Source organism: Herpailurus yagouaroundi, unplaced genomic scaffold (assembly GCF_014898765.1).
Source record: "Herpailurus yagouaroundi ecotype Mexico unplaced genomic scaffold, PumYag 387, whole genome shotgun sequence".
NCBI lineage: Eukaryota > Metazoa > Chordata > Mammalia > Carnivora > Felidae > Herpailurus > Herpailurus yagouaroundi.
The window spans coordinates 978,311-990,711 of record NW_024412604.1 but is presented as its reverse complement, the minus strand read 5'-3'; the positions used below and the strand labels follow the sequence as shown (position 1 = coordinate 990,711).

The 12,401-nt window shown below is 63.8% G+C and overlaps 1 protein-coding gene across 1 annotated transcript in view; it reads right to left on the bottom strand.

The window, feature by feature from the left end:
- PLXNA1 (plexin A1) overlaps positions 1–7,435 on the bottom strand; it is a 43,940-nt gene extending 36,505 nt beyond the window's left edge. Inside the window, exons 1-2 of the mRNA XM_040463286.1 lie at positions 6,072–7,435; positions 4,103–4,285 (exon numbers count right to left, since the gene is read on the bottom strand). Coding sequence (XP_040319220.1) covers positions 4,103–4,285; positions 6,072–7,427 — 1,539 coding nt within the window. The 5' untranslated portion in view covers positions 7,428–7,435. The remainder of the gene's footprint in view (positions 1–4,102; positions 4,286–6,071) is intronic.
- Between the last annotated feature and the right edge of the window lie 4,966 nt (positions 7,436–12,401).

Sequence of the window (12,401 nt, the reverse complement as noted above, 5' to 3'; positions counted from 1 at the left end):
CAGTGCCTTCTAAAAGCCCGTCATTAGTTGCCAATGCTTAACAATGAGAGACCTCACACAAAATACGGATTTCCAGATTCTCTTGAAAAACCGGATGCTCAGGCAGATGGGGCCCGCTTTCTCACCTGGCACAGCCACCAGAGCGGCAAGGCTGTGTTCCTCAGCCCAGCCCCCGAGCCCTGCAGCAGGGATGGTGCCAGTGCAGGGCTAGCCTGGCGGTGCCCCTCCCCCGGCCCAGGAGGCAGGCACTGTCCCCACTTCTGCTCTGCAGAAGTCTAAGAAGTCTAAGGAGTCTAAGAGGGCTTCCAGACTACGGCGGGGCAGAGCGGGCACCCACTGGCAGGAGCCTGGGGCGGGTCCTCTCCCCACCCACGGTGAGCACCTGGACGGACTCAAAAGAACTCAAACCAGGGGCCACCCTGGGGAACTCCTGCCAGGGTCCAGGGGTCCCTGGTGGCCATTTGGGGCATTGGGGGGAAGGTTACACGCAGGACTGGGGATCTGGGGTATCAGCCCAGGAGGACAGGCTGCCCCTGTTGGCGGGGAGGGAGGCAGGTGGCGGGCAGAGCCTCTGGGGAAGACCAGGGGAGTCAGGGAGCACTCCCAGCCAGCCCTGAACAGCTGAAGTTGGCAGGTCCTAAATTAATCAGCTACAATTTCACACAATGTTCGCTCGTTCTCGTTCGGTGGGGCCCGGCAGAGGGCCAGCCGGGTCCCTAGAGCTCACCAGTTACTTCTTAAAGCCCAAGAAGACCCAGGCCTGGGGAAATTGAGGGTGTCTTGGGCTTTGTCAGTACAGCAGGCCTGCCCCCAGGTCAGCAGTGGGCAGGGGTCCCCGGGGCCCAGGCTCCAGCATGTGACGAGGACAAAGGACAAGAATCAGGGAGGAGGCAGTGCTGAGCTGGACCGGAGGGCACCCCATGGCCCGCCCTGTCCTGGCTCAGGCCCCTGGACCAGAGCCACTCCCGCCCCCAGGGTGGGTCAGAACGACACGGTGGGAGAGGTGGGGGGGGGGGTGGTCAGGAGGGAGAGGGAACTGGTGACACAGGCTGGGCCCCAGGTGAGGAGAGGCACGGTCTCCCTTCACAGTGGGTCAAGGCTGGAGGCCTGGCAAGGGGACCTGGGGGAGGTTATGGGGCTGGGGCAAGCAGAATGGGACTGGTACCTCTTCCCCCAGCCCCCACCCTGCTCCAGACCTCCACCCGCAGAGGGGCCCCAGGGTGTGACATTGTGTTCAAAGGCACCATGAGCCCTAGGCAACAGGGAGGCAGAGAGAGCGGGACAGTCGTGCTCCCCACAGGAGCTGGATGAAGCCGGACCTGTTCCCAGGGCGAGGCAGGGCCAGGCAGTCACCGGCTGATGCGCTGGGCTGTGGGAAGAAAGAGCCCTGAAGGCTGGCAGCTCAGGGCAGGAGTGGGCAATGAGGGGCTCTTGGAGGTGGGGCTGCCCTAGACCCCGGGCTTCCTCAGAGAAGGGACACTGAAATCAGGGCCCCCGTTTCCTTTCCAGAGAACAAGGAAGGAGACTACAGTCATGAGCAAGGACCTTGGAGCCAGTAAGCCTGGGCACATGCTGCAGCCACCATATGCCTCAGTTTCCTCATCTGTCAAAAGGATGGCAGGGTTATTGCAAGGTCTCAGAGAGGCAGCACCACAAGTGAGAGCTAGCTGCATGCCCGAATGGGACCACACACACACACCAGGTTCTGGGCTTCTTCACGCTATGCTTGGGGGGACAGGCTCAGAGAGGCTACACAACCAGCCCCAGGGTCACAGAGCTCGCGAGGGAGAGAGCGGAGACCACACCTAAACTCAGCCATTTGTATGGGATTAAGGTGCAAACAACTGTCTGTGGAGCTGCCCAAAACCCCCCTTCAACTTGGGTGGGTGGGTGCAGGTGAGTGGTGGATGGGGCAAGGCTAGGGCATGCCTTCATGGGGGAGCCTCGAAACTAACGTGGCTCTAATTCCCCAATGATGGGGCTCTCCCACCACCAGGCCAGCAGCCCCTGGGCACTGGGTCCCACGTACCCCTAAAAGGGTGCAGTCCACACACTCATGGTGCAGTGCCCAGCCCAGAGGGGTCCAGGGATGGAAGGAGCCAATGTCCAGGAAAGACAGGGCTCTGGGAGGCAGGTGCAGGGGTGGGTAAGGGAAAGAGCAGCAGAGGTTTTCTTATGAATGGGCCTAAGCCCAGCTCCCACTCGACACAATGGGCCTCAGTTTCCCCTCTGTGGGACCAGGGCAGAGAGGAAGGAGAGCAGGACCAATTAGACTCACAGAACTCCCACCCAGACAGCGGCCCTGGGGCAGGGGAGTGAGGCCAGAGCCAGTGAGGCAGCCGGGGAGGCCGGGCCAGACTAACCCGTTCTCCCAACCTTACAGGGTGGCCTGTGGGCACAGACAGTGCCTTAGCCAGCTGCCTGCCAGCCCACCCACCATCAAATGTGCCACTCCCAGCCCCAGGAGCCCAGCCTCCCACTGGGTGACAGGCTCCAGGGCGCCCTGCAGGAGTGTCTCCAAGCAAGCTTCACTCCACAGTCCTGCCTGGGGGGGCGGGAGCAGGGGCGGGGGCTGGGGGTGGTTCTCACTGCAGCCACACTGGCCCTGCCAGAGCACAACCCACCTGACACACACACACCCCCCAGGGGCTCTGCTGCTTCCTCCCCCAGCCCCATGTACCCTCCCTGGGGTGGGAAAAGGGGGTGCATGCTGGGTGGGGGCCCCACCCCTGGGAAGGGAAAGAGCCTATGCCCAGGCTGCAGACAGCACCCTCGACACTAGGGTAAAGAAAGTGGGTCACACCGGAGGACCAGCTCTGAGGGCATGGGGGCTTGCCCAGAGAGCAGCGGGGGCTGAGCTGACCTGCCACCCAGCCTCACTGGCTCGTACGGTGCCTGAACCCCGCAGCACCCCAGGGCACCCCATCCTGGGATGGCCTTCAGTCCACATCTGGGCTCCCACTGCCTCAGGACCACCCCAGCCCAGAGCCCACACATCCGGGTTCATTTCACAGATGGGAAAGCTGAGGTGAGCAGTTGGGCGGGGGGGGGGGGGGGTCCCTTCATAAAAATCTCAGACCCAGTGAACAGTGGAACATGATTCCCAGGGCACCCGTTGTAGCGGAGACAGGGAGACCCCCTCCCACACAACCCAGCGCAGAAGCCGAGAGCAGGCAAGGCTCTTCTTGGTCCCAGGCCCAGCCCCCACCCACGGGTACACGCTGGGCGGGGAGCTGTGTCAGCACCAGGCCTGGGGACAGCTGTTATTTCATCTACCAGGCCCCGCCCCTGGACTGACTCTGGGGCTCCCAGACGCCCCCACCCTACAGTCACCCCAGAAACTTCCTCCCCAGCAGGCCAGCCCTGTGCTGCTCTGGTCCCACTCACCCAGCAAGTTGGGACTGACCCACAGGCAGCTGCTCTCAGCCCCCCTCCGGGAAGCCCTCCAGCGGCTGCTCCCTGGCGGCCTCGTGCAGCTCAAGGCTTGCTGGTGAGGGAAGGGGATGCAGGCACCACGCAGGCCCTGCCCCACGGCACCCCACCCCTCACCCTGAGGAGCCCTCATTGCTCTGGAGTCACAGTGCTCCCCTTGCACCCACCAGCGGTGGGCAGGGGCAGAGGGGTGCTACCCTTGCCCTGCCCTTGGCCTTGCTGTCTCCGCGCAGGGCGGGGGCCTCCCGCCAGCTCCAGAGTGCTGCCTCAGCAGACACTGGATCCCCCGGAGGGGAGGGGGCCGTGCGGGCGTGCCCTGCCCCCACGCCCCCACGGCCTTCCTAGGAGGTCACTGTGCGCCCTCAGAGAGCAGGGCCAGCATCTCCCCATCCTGGGGGGCTGCAGGGGGTTGGGGCTTGGCCAGTACCCTCATGTGCCCTGACCCACCCTCAGAACCCCTGAGGCCCAGCCAGAGCCTTTACACCTGCCGGACACCAAAGCAGCCCCACAGGAGGGGCATGGAAGAGGAGATACAGGGGAGCTGGGGCCTGCTGAGGACCCTCTCGGTTGCCACGCCTGGCATTGGATCTGGGCTTCCCGGCCCCAGAGCAAGGCTGTCTCACATCCCCAGGGCTCTGCCCGCCCCATCACCCCCATCCCAGGCCCTGACCTTGCGGATGCGGCCACTTCGCGTGCCGGCGAACACCACGGTGCGGCCCCGGTAGTCATAGGCAGCCACGGCGGTCAGACCGTCGTCCTTGTCCACGAAGAGGGGCGTGCCCTCGATCGTGACCGTGCCCCCCAGAGGCTGGTTGAAGTCCTGCCCACAGAAATCGTCGTCGATCTGCAGGGGCTGTGGGAAGGGAGAGGGTGAGACCCCGGCCCCGTGCAGCCAGTCTCAGGGGTCCGGGTGTCTTCTGCCTGAGGGCAGCGGGCAATGCAGCCAAGGCTGGCCAGCGCCCCCACTAACTGGGGTGAGGGGCAGGTATGAAAGAGGCAGGGGCTCATGGAGGGTCCTGAGAGGGGCCAGGCTTGAGCCAGGCCGCACAGATGTGGCAGACCAGGGATTCCTGGACCTATTGGACAAACAGAGAAGCCGAGGCTTGCAAAGCAGCCCCAGGCCTGGTGCACATGCCCAGGGTGGGGCTCATCTCCCACACAGCTGCTGCACACAGGCCCCCTGGCTAACCTGTGGGTGGGAGGGGGAGAGCAAGAAAGGAAGCAGCCTAGAGGAGACCAAGGAGGGAGAGCAGCCACCCTGGGGAGCAGGCCCATGGCACGGGGCAAGGGCCAGCCCCCAGGGGGCTGTGTGGTACAGGGAGGGCTTATTCGAGACAGGGAACAGGGAACACACCCAAAAGGCAAAGGCAGAGGTTGGCTATGAAGCGGTTTCTGAAGGGACAGGAAGCGATCAATTCGTGAGGCTCCGGAGAAGATCGAAAGGGCCTGGGGGAGGGCAGGCTCCAGGGGAACAGGGGGCCAGCTTGCTCCCCTGAAGCAGGCTCAGGGTCTGAGGTTTGCAGCCTAACGCAGATGGAGTAGGGAACACTGAGGTGGAGCTGGGCCGAGGGTCCCCAAGTGGTCCCAGGAGCAGAGACCTAGACAGGGCGGCTGTCAGACAGGGGGAGAGGGGATGGACCCAGCCACAGGCACAGGCCGTGAAGAGCACTGAGTGTGACCTCAGCAGGAGCTGCTCTTCCAGGCCTCAGTTTCTCCAGACGCATAACAGAGGTCAAATGCCTTCCCTGAGATGCCAGGGGAGGATGGACAGCGCGTCAGCCTGGCACATGGGGGCCTCGCTCTGGAGGACGGCCCCGTCCTGATGGGTGCTCCACTCCACCCAGGGGCAGATGTGACAGACAAGAGGTGAAAGGACCTTTGCCCTCCCATCCTGCCCTGAAAACAAACCAGTGTCACTCCCAGTATAGAGATGGGACAACTGAAGCCACATGTACCAGGCTTTCCCTGGGCCGCCCAATGAGCCAGAGCAGAGGGCTCCCACCTGGGGAGGTCACCTCAAGGTGCCCCTGAACAATGGATCCTACGGCCTAGGGGAGTGCATAAGATGCTCCCCATTACGCAGCTGGACGCAGGCTGGTCCCTTTGGGGCCTAGAGACAAGAGCCGTGGCTGCTGACCACTAAGCACCCAGAGCCCATGCCTTTAGGCTGCCCCAGAGTCAGGGCTGGTGCCCTCAATGCCACTACCAGGTGAAGCCAGAGGCCCAGAGAGCAAGCGCACACCCCAGAGCAAGGGTGAGCAGGGCCTCTCGACAGAAGACTAAGTGGGAAGACGGGTCTGGGACCCACACCACCCCAGTCTAGACCCAGCCAGCTCTGCCTCTTACTGGCACTGTGGCCCTGGTCACTATGCCTCAGTGACCTCATCTGTAAAAGGGAGACAAGCCAGGGCAGCAGGCATCTGGGGCAGTGCGAAGCACATGGTCAGTCCTCTGCCCACTGCCTAAAGGGGCTCTTGGACTGGTGGACACGGTCCCATCGCCCTGTCTTCAAGGAAGCAAGATGGCGGCAGGCACAAGCTGGGAGGCTGACGCCCCAGGAGCAGCCCCGACCCTCTGAGGGACGCGGGGCCGACGGCGGCCCTGCACAGGCGCCACGGATGGGGACGGCGCCTACTCACCGAGTTGATGCAGCCCAGCTCCTTGTTGAGCAGCCAGGGCAGCGACAGCTTGCCCTCGCCACGGTAACAGGACTGGATGCGCTCCTTGATCTTCTCCTTGATGGCCCTGAGCGTGAACAGGCACAGCACGGACTCCTTGGGGGGCTTCACGCGGTTCTTCTGGCCCTGCGCGAACACGGTGAACAGCACGTCCTCGTCCTCGGCCAGGCCCAGCTGGCGGGCCAGGGCGCGGCCGGGCCGGCTCAGGTAGGCGTCCTGCACCAGGCGGTACTCCACGCCCGCCTGCTCGCAGCCAATGGGGAACTCGACGTACGAGTAGAACTTGGGGTCATCCACGCACAGGCGCACGATCTTGGAGGTGAAGAAGTGCTCGCCGGCGGCGTCGGGCGAGGTCAGCTGCGTGTCCAGCTGCAGGGTGAGGTAGTAGACGAACTGCTCGCTGCGGAAGCTGTACACGTAGTAGATGTCGAAGGCCGGGAACTTGGACAGCGTGTCCGAGGGGATCTTGAGCTGCGACGACACGAACTCGTCCTGGTACACGAAGCCGAACATGTCGGCGTCCTCCTCGTTGGCCATGAGCCGGCGGCTGGACAGCGTGGGGAAGTACTCGGACTTGCCGTCGATGGGCGTGCCCACGAAGAGCTTGGCCTGGCCCTGGCCCGGCGGCCCGGCGATCAGCACGCCGGCCATGCTGCCCGCCTCCCGCACGCTGGACAGGTAGTGCTCCTTGCGGTGGTGGGGCTCGCCCAGCTTGAAGAGGTCGTCCAGCCGCAGGAACTGGCAGATGCCCTGGGAGGCGCTGCCGCAGGCCAGCAGACGGTTGGCGGCGTAGTCCAGGAGCAGCAGCTTGTTGACGTTGTCGGTGCTGCCCAGGCCGTGTGGGCACGACTGCACGCTGGGGGGCGGGTAGCACTTCTCGTTGTCCTCCACAGGCCCCGTCACGTGGGCCCGCAGCAGCGTCAGGTTCCCCGAGAGCTTGTAGATGCGGTTCACCGCGCCCACGTACACCTCGCCGGTCTGCTCGTGGACCACCAGGTGGGTAAGGCCCCAGTCGCTGGCCGAGAAGGTGCGGAAGGCGGGCTGCGGCCCCCCGCCAGCCCTGGGTGCCCCCGCTGCCGCCCGTGCGCCCCCCAGCAGCAGCAGCAGTAGCGGGAGGACCCGCAGGCTCAGACGTGGCAGTGACATGGCAGGCCGGGGCCGCGGGCCGAGGCGCTCAGGTCCTGCAGAGGCGGGAATCATGGGGCCGGGAGCCTCAGCCCTGTGAAGGAGAATAAGCGGGAGAGGGTGCGAGTGTGTGGGCACAGCCCGGACGCATGGGAGAGCACATACACACCCAAGTACACATGTGCATCCCATGAGCTGTGTGCGCCCAGCCCACGCGGGGACATCCCATGCTCCACCTCCAGGGGGCATGACTTAACCCACAGGGAGACACCAGAGGTGCAGACAGGGCCCCTCCGCAAACTGGGCCCTGCAGGCACGGAGAGGTTCACCAAGGGGTCCCCAAGACCAAGCCCGCGAGCACCACGAGTAGCATGGGACACCCACTGGTGTCCAGACATGTACCATCAATGCCTGGTCCTGCCGTTACCACGCGGAGGAGAGAAATGGACCCAAGAGCAGGGAAGCAAGCGACGAGGGTCGAGGGTCCAGACTGGGAGCCTGGCTGACACCTCAACCTGGAGGCCATCACCTCCTGACTCGGAGTTTCCCCGTGCCCTAGGGAGCACCCCCTCCTCTTGCCACCAGCTCCAAGCTCCTAGGGTGGGTGACCATCTCTCTGCCTGAGGCTTGGGGGATACGTGCTCCCTAGCAGGCCACAGAGGCTCCCAGTCACAGGCACCACCCCCACGGCAGACAAAGATACTCGGGCCCATCGCCACACAGAAGGCAGTTCGCAGAGAGGGAGGGAGGCAGTCTGGGTCACCTTGGCCCTGGAGCCACTTGCTGGCTGACCCTGGCCCAGCCCCTTGCTGGATCTTGAGCCCTGCACTTCAAGAAAGAATCCAGAAGCGCTACACTTCCCACCCACCATCCCCATACCCCAGCCAAGAGGTGCCCCCCATGCTGCCAGCACAGCCCTGCCCCCTCCCAGGCTTCCTCTGCCTGCCTCTCAGCTCCTCCTCCACACCCTCAATCCCAGGAAATAGGAAGCCCTCCCAAGAGGAGGGGGGTGGCTCCCCGAGCCTGCCCCTCAGCAGTGGTCCTATCTCCCCAGTCTGAGAAGCCCAGAGGCTGTCGTCCACCTGCCAGAGGCTCCTCCCTCCCATCAGATCGCGTTCCCAACTTCCTCCACCCCCACACCAGGCTTCAGGCATCCCCACTTACACTTTCCAGGTCACACTCTCTGCTAAGGTCCATCAGCGTCATCCCCAAAGTCTCCCCCAAACTGCCCACCCCTCTCCCACCTGGACAAGCACAGCCCTTGGCCTCACCTGAAACACCCATCAACAGCCCAGGCCCTACACAGTAGCCTGGGCCCCATTTCTGAAGTGCACATGAGATCACCGGCCCCCAAATCCTACCATGGACCCCCGCTTCCTCTACAAAAGTCTCCTCTCCTCCTGGCCTGGCCACTGGTAGGTGGCCCTGACCAGAGTCCCTCCTCTTTCCCAGCCTCAGTTTCCCAAATTAAAATGACAATAGATCCTCTCTCACGGACAAAAGCGGGAAGGTTGGAGCATGCTCGAAAGGCGCCATCAGCAGGAGAACCCTCCTGGTGTTAGTTAGGAGGGGCCCTGCCCTGGCTCGTATAGACCAGCAGCCCCATTTTACAGGTGGGGAAGCTGAGGCCCCAAAAAGATAGGTGTCCTCTGCCAAGTCCAGGGCAACGGGCTAGACAAGGCCTGTTGGGCCCGGGGCTCCCACAGCTGCCCCTGTAGCACAGGGCCCCTCTGCTCTCAGCCAGGCCTTTGGACTTGCTGTCCCCTCTACTGGGATGTCCTTCCCTCCCCTGCCCATACACGGGCTCAGGTCTCAGCTGTCTGCCCTGACCTGCCAGCCAAGGGCGGCAGCCTCTTCCTGTCAGCCAGTTACTCCGTTTTAGTTTGCAGCGCAGGGCTCGCTCACGGTCGTTACTTATTGTTCCCCAACTTGCGCTCTTCCCACAGGAATGGCAGTTCCATGAGACGGAGCCTGGCTCCCCGCATGCTCCCAGAGCCGGTGCCAGGGCCCGATGCTTTGTGAATGAATGCGTAAATGAACAGGTCCCGGGCAGAGCAAGGCCTGCTCCTTCACCTTGGCCTCAAGTCTCCACATGTTCCTGTGCCGAGTCAACACCCGCACCCACCACTCGGGTGGGGAAACTGAGGTTCAGGGAAGTGAGGAGGTTAAGCCAGGATCCCACAGCAAGAGGACCAGGTCGTGCTGCCTCGAAGGACCCTCGCAGCTTGCTGTCACCTGTCCTTCCTTGAGGATTTTCACTCAGACATCACCCCAAGAACCATACAGCCACCTATGCTGGCAGCCAGGAGAGGAGTCCCCAGCCCCTCCCCCACGCCCGACCCCTGTCCCCAGCACAGGAGCCCAAGCAGAACAGGAGTCAGGAGTCAGAGAACAGGCTCCTCACAGTGTCAGCGGGGCCTGGGCTGAAAGCTGAGTGCATGTGAACTCCAAAGAAAACATGAATCACTCACCGTTTATCAGTTCAAAGCAGGCCTGCAATTACCAGGGGCTGGGCTCTCCCCTCCTCCGGGATAATTATACACGTCTTAATGCAATTACGGGCCCTACTTTTTATATTAAACAGGAGAAACCCGGCTGAAGAAGCTACCAGTCAAACTCCAGACTGGCCCTGGGCCCATTTCCACCCCCCACCCCCGCCCCTCCCCAACTGGGGCTGCTAGCAAGGGACTGGCCAGGGTGGGTGGGACTGCCAGCTGGGAAAGGGGGATCCCAAGTCCAGGGCTAGGTCCCTCACATCCACCATCTCACAAGGGCCAGTGAGGACATTTAGGTCGCTTCCCTTATCTTAGAGTTAGGGAGTCCAGGGTTTGGACAGACCCAAGGTCACCTGGCAAGACAAGATGAAATCCCACGCTCCCACAGAAACCTAGATGGCCAGCTGACCTGCTGGGGCTTATGTCCCACAGACCTCTGGTCTGCCCAGAAAAAAACGCATTCATTCCAAAGCTGGGTCTGGGTACTGGGGAGGACTGTGCTGGGCTGGGGTAGGGGAGCACTGACAGATGCCGGGAGGGCATCTGGGAGGGGAGCAGAACTGGCCACCCTGGTCTGGGGAGGCTCCTCCGGGGGGGCCTCTCCACCTGTTCTAAGAGAACAAGGCACACTGAGAGCTGGTGGAAGGAGGCATCTTGGGTGGCAGAGCAGCAAAGAGTCCAGGCCAGGGACTGGAACCTGCTGGACCATGCAGAGGGGACAGTGAGAATGACTGCAGCTTCCCGGCAGGGGCAGTGGGCTGTGCCGGGGGCCCAGTCTGAACCACCCTGGGAAGGGAGAAGCTGGACTGGTGTTGGGTGTGCCAACTGGGGGTTAGCCAGAGAGACAGAGCTCAGGACAGAGGCAGATGGGAACACAGCACAGTGGGCTCCACTCGTGGACAGGATGGGCTTGGCCGCACAGCAGAGCACGGAGAGAGCAACATCCCCTTTCCCTCTCCAGGGCCCGGCAGCCACCACCACTCCTTCTTACCCTGAGAAACAAAGGCCTTCACAGCCCTCTTCACAGAGGGAGAGCCTAATCTCCATGCCCTCCCACTCTGGATCATTCTGGGACTTGGGCAGGTTGGGGCATGGGGGGATGGGGAAGATACTGCCCTGCCATCCTGCCCAGAGGTACCCCATTAGCAACCAAAGCAGAGAGCTGTACTGTCACCCACCTTCCCCCAACAGAGGCCCTGGGAGGCTGTCCCAAGCTGTCCTGCTCTCCCACCAGACAAGTCCTATGGGATCAGGATCTGGAAGCACTGGAGTCCTGCTTACAAAAAGTGCCCACCACTCAGACCTTCTCTTGGGGTGCCCTCCCCTCCTGGCCAGCTGCTACTGACACAGGGACCTTCCTGGGGGATCAGAACACGCAGGCAACAACCTGGGGGCACAGGAGCCCAGCAAAAGGGCTGCCCACTTCGTCCACAGCATTTCATTTGTCCCCCACCCCCAAACACACACCTCAGCCACACAGAGGCTTGCCAGACCTCCGCCTCTGCTGAAACGCCCTTCCTGGGCCTCCCGGTGCCACCCTCCCAGGCTCATGTGCAGCCTGGCTCGGAAGGGGGATCACTGGTTTTCTCATCTGCCTCCGGCATGGGACTAGGTGCTTCTCAAGGACTGGGCAGAGTCTCGGCTGCCTAGTGCAGCACCTGGTCTCTCCGGCACACCCCAAACCAGCAGGGAGCCGAGGAGACCTAGGGCTTGCTCCCCAAGGGCCAGAAGAGCAAAGACTGAGCCCCACCCCCCTCCCCCCAGACCCAGAGAACCGCCTGGGCATGGAAAGAGGTGGAGCAGAGTAAGCCGCTGATGCCCCGGCGTGGGGGACAGAGGCCCGGTCCACATCCCCCCCAACACACACACCCCTTTCTTTCAAGGGGCGTGGCCCCAGCACCCCACAGATGAGTCAGGGGCAGTTCTCGGCTATAAGCAGCCACTGGCGCCCCTATCACCCCCCTTTCTCGGACTGCCCCTGGGATCTCACAGCAGGCACGGGCCTCCTTTGGAGCCCCGCTCCCCCTTCCCCAAGGCAGCCCCGAATCAGCCCCGCCGCCCCCAGCTACGCGGCGTACCAGGCCCGGGACTGTCCAGGAAGCAATCGGAAGCCTCCGAGGAAAGCGGGCTGACCCTGGGGAGGCCCTGGAAGGGGGAGGCTGAAGAGGCCCGAGCGAGCGGGGCGGCCGCCCGGGCGGCACCCGCACCGCCCCCTCCCAGCCCGAGTGAGCGGCCCTGCGGGCCAGGGGCGGACACAGCGCCCGTCTCCCGGCACCTCGGGCCAGAGGGGGCGGGGGCGGGCGTCGGTCCCGAAGAAGCGGCTCCAACTTCCACCCCAGCGCCCTGAGGGCCAACAGAGGATGGAGCCCCGCAAGACCTCCTCCGGCTCCCGCGGCCCTGCCCAAGCGGCCGCGCAGCCCGGCCCGGGCCTGCCCAGCCCGGCCCGGCCCTGCTAGTGGCCGTAGGTCGGAGTGCGCGGTCCAGCCCCGGGCTCGGCCTGGGCACCCGCAGGGCCCTCCCGCCGGGGCCGCCGCAAACTTTCTCTTCTGCCTTTGAGGAGGGGGCAGCGCCGACCCCCGCCCGCCCCGCCCCGCCGGGGCGCGCCCCCGCGGAGGCCCGCGGGGCGGGGAGGGCCGGGATAGCTTGTTCGATGAGATCGGAAGAGCGTCGT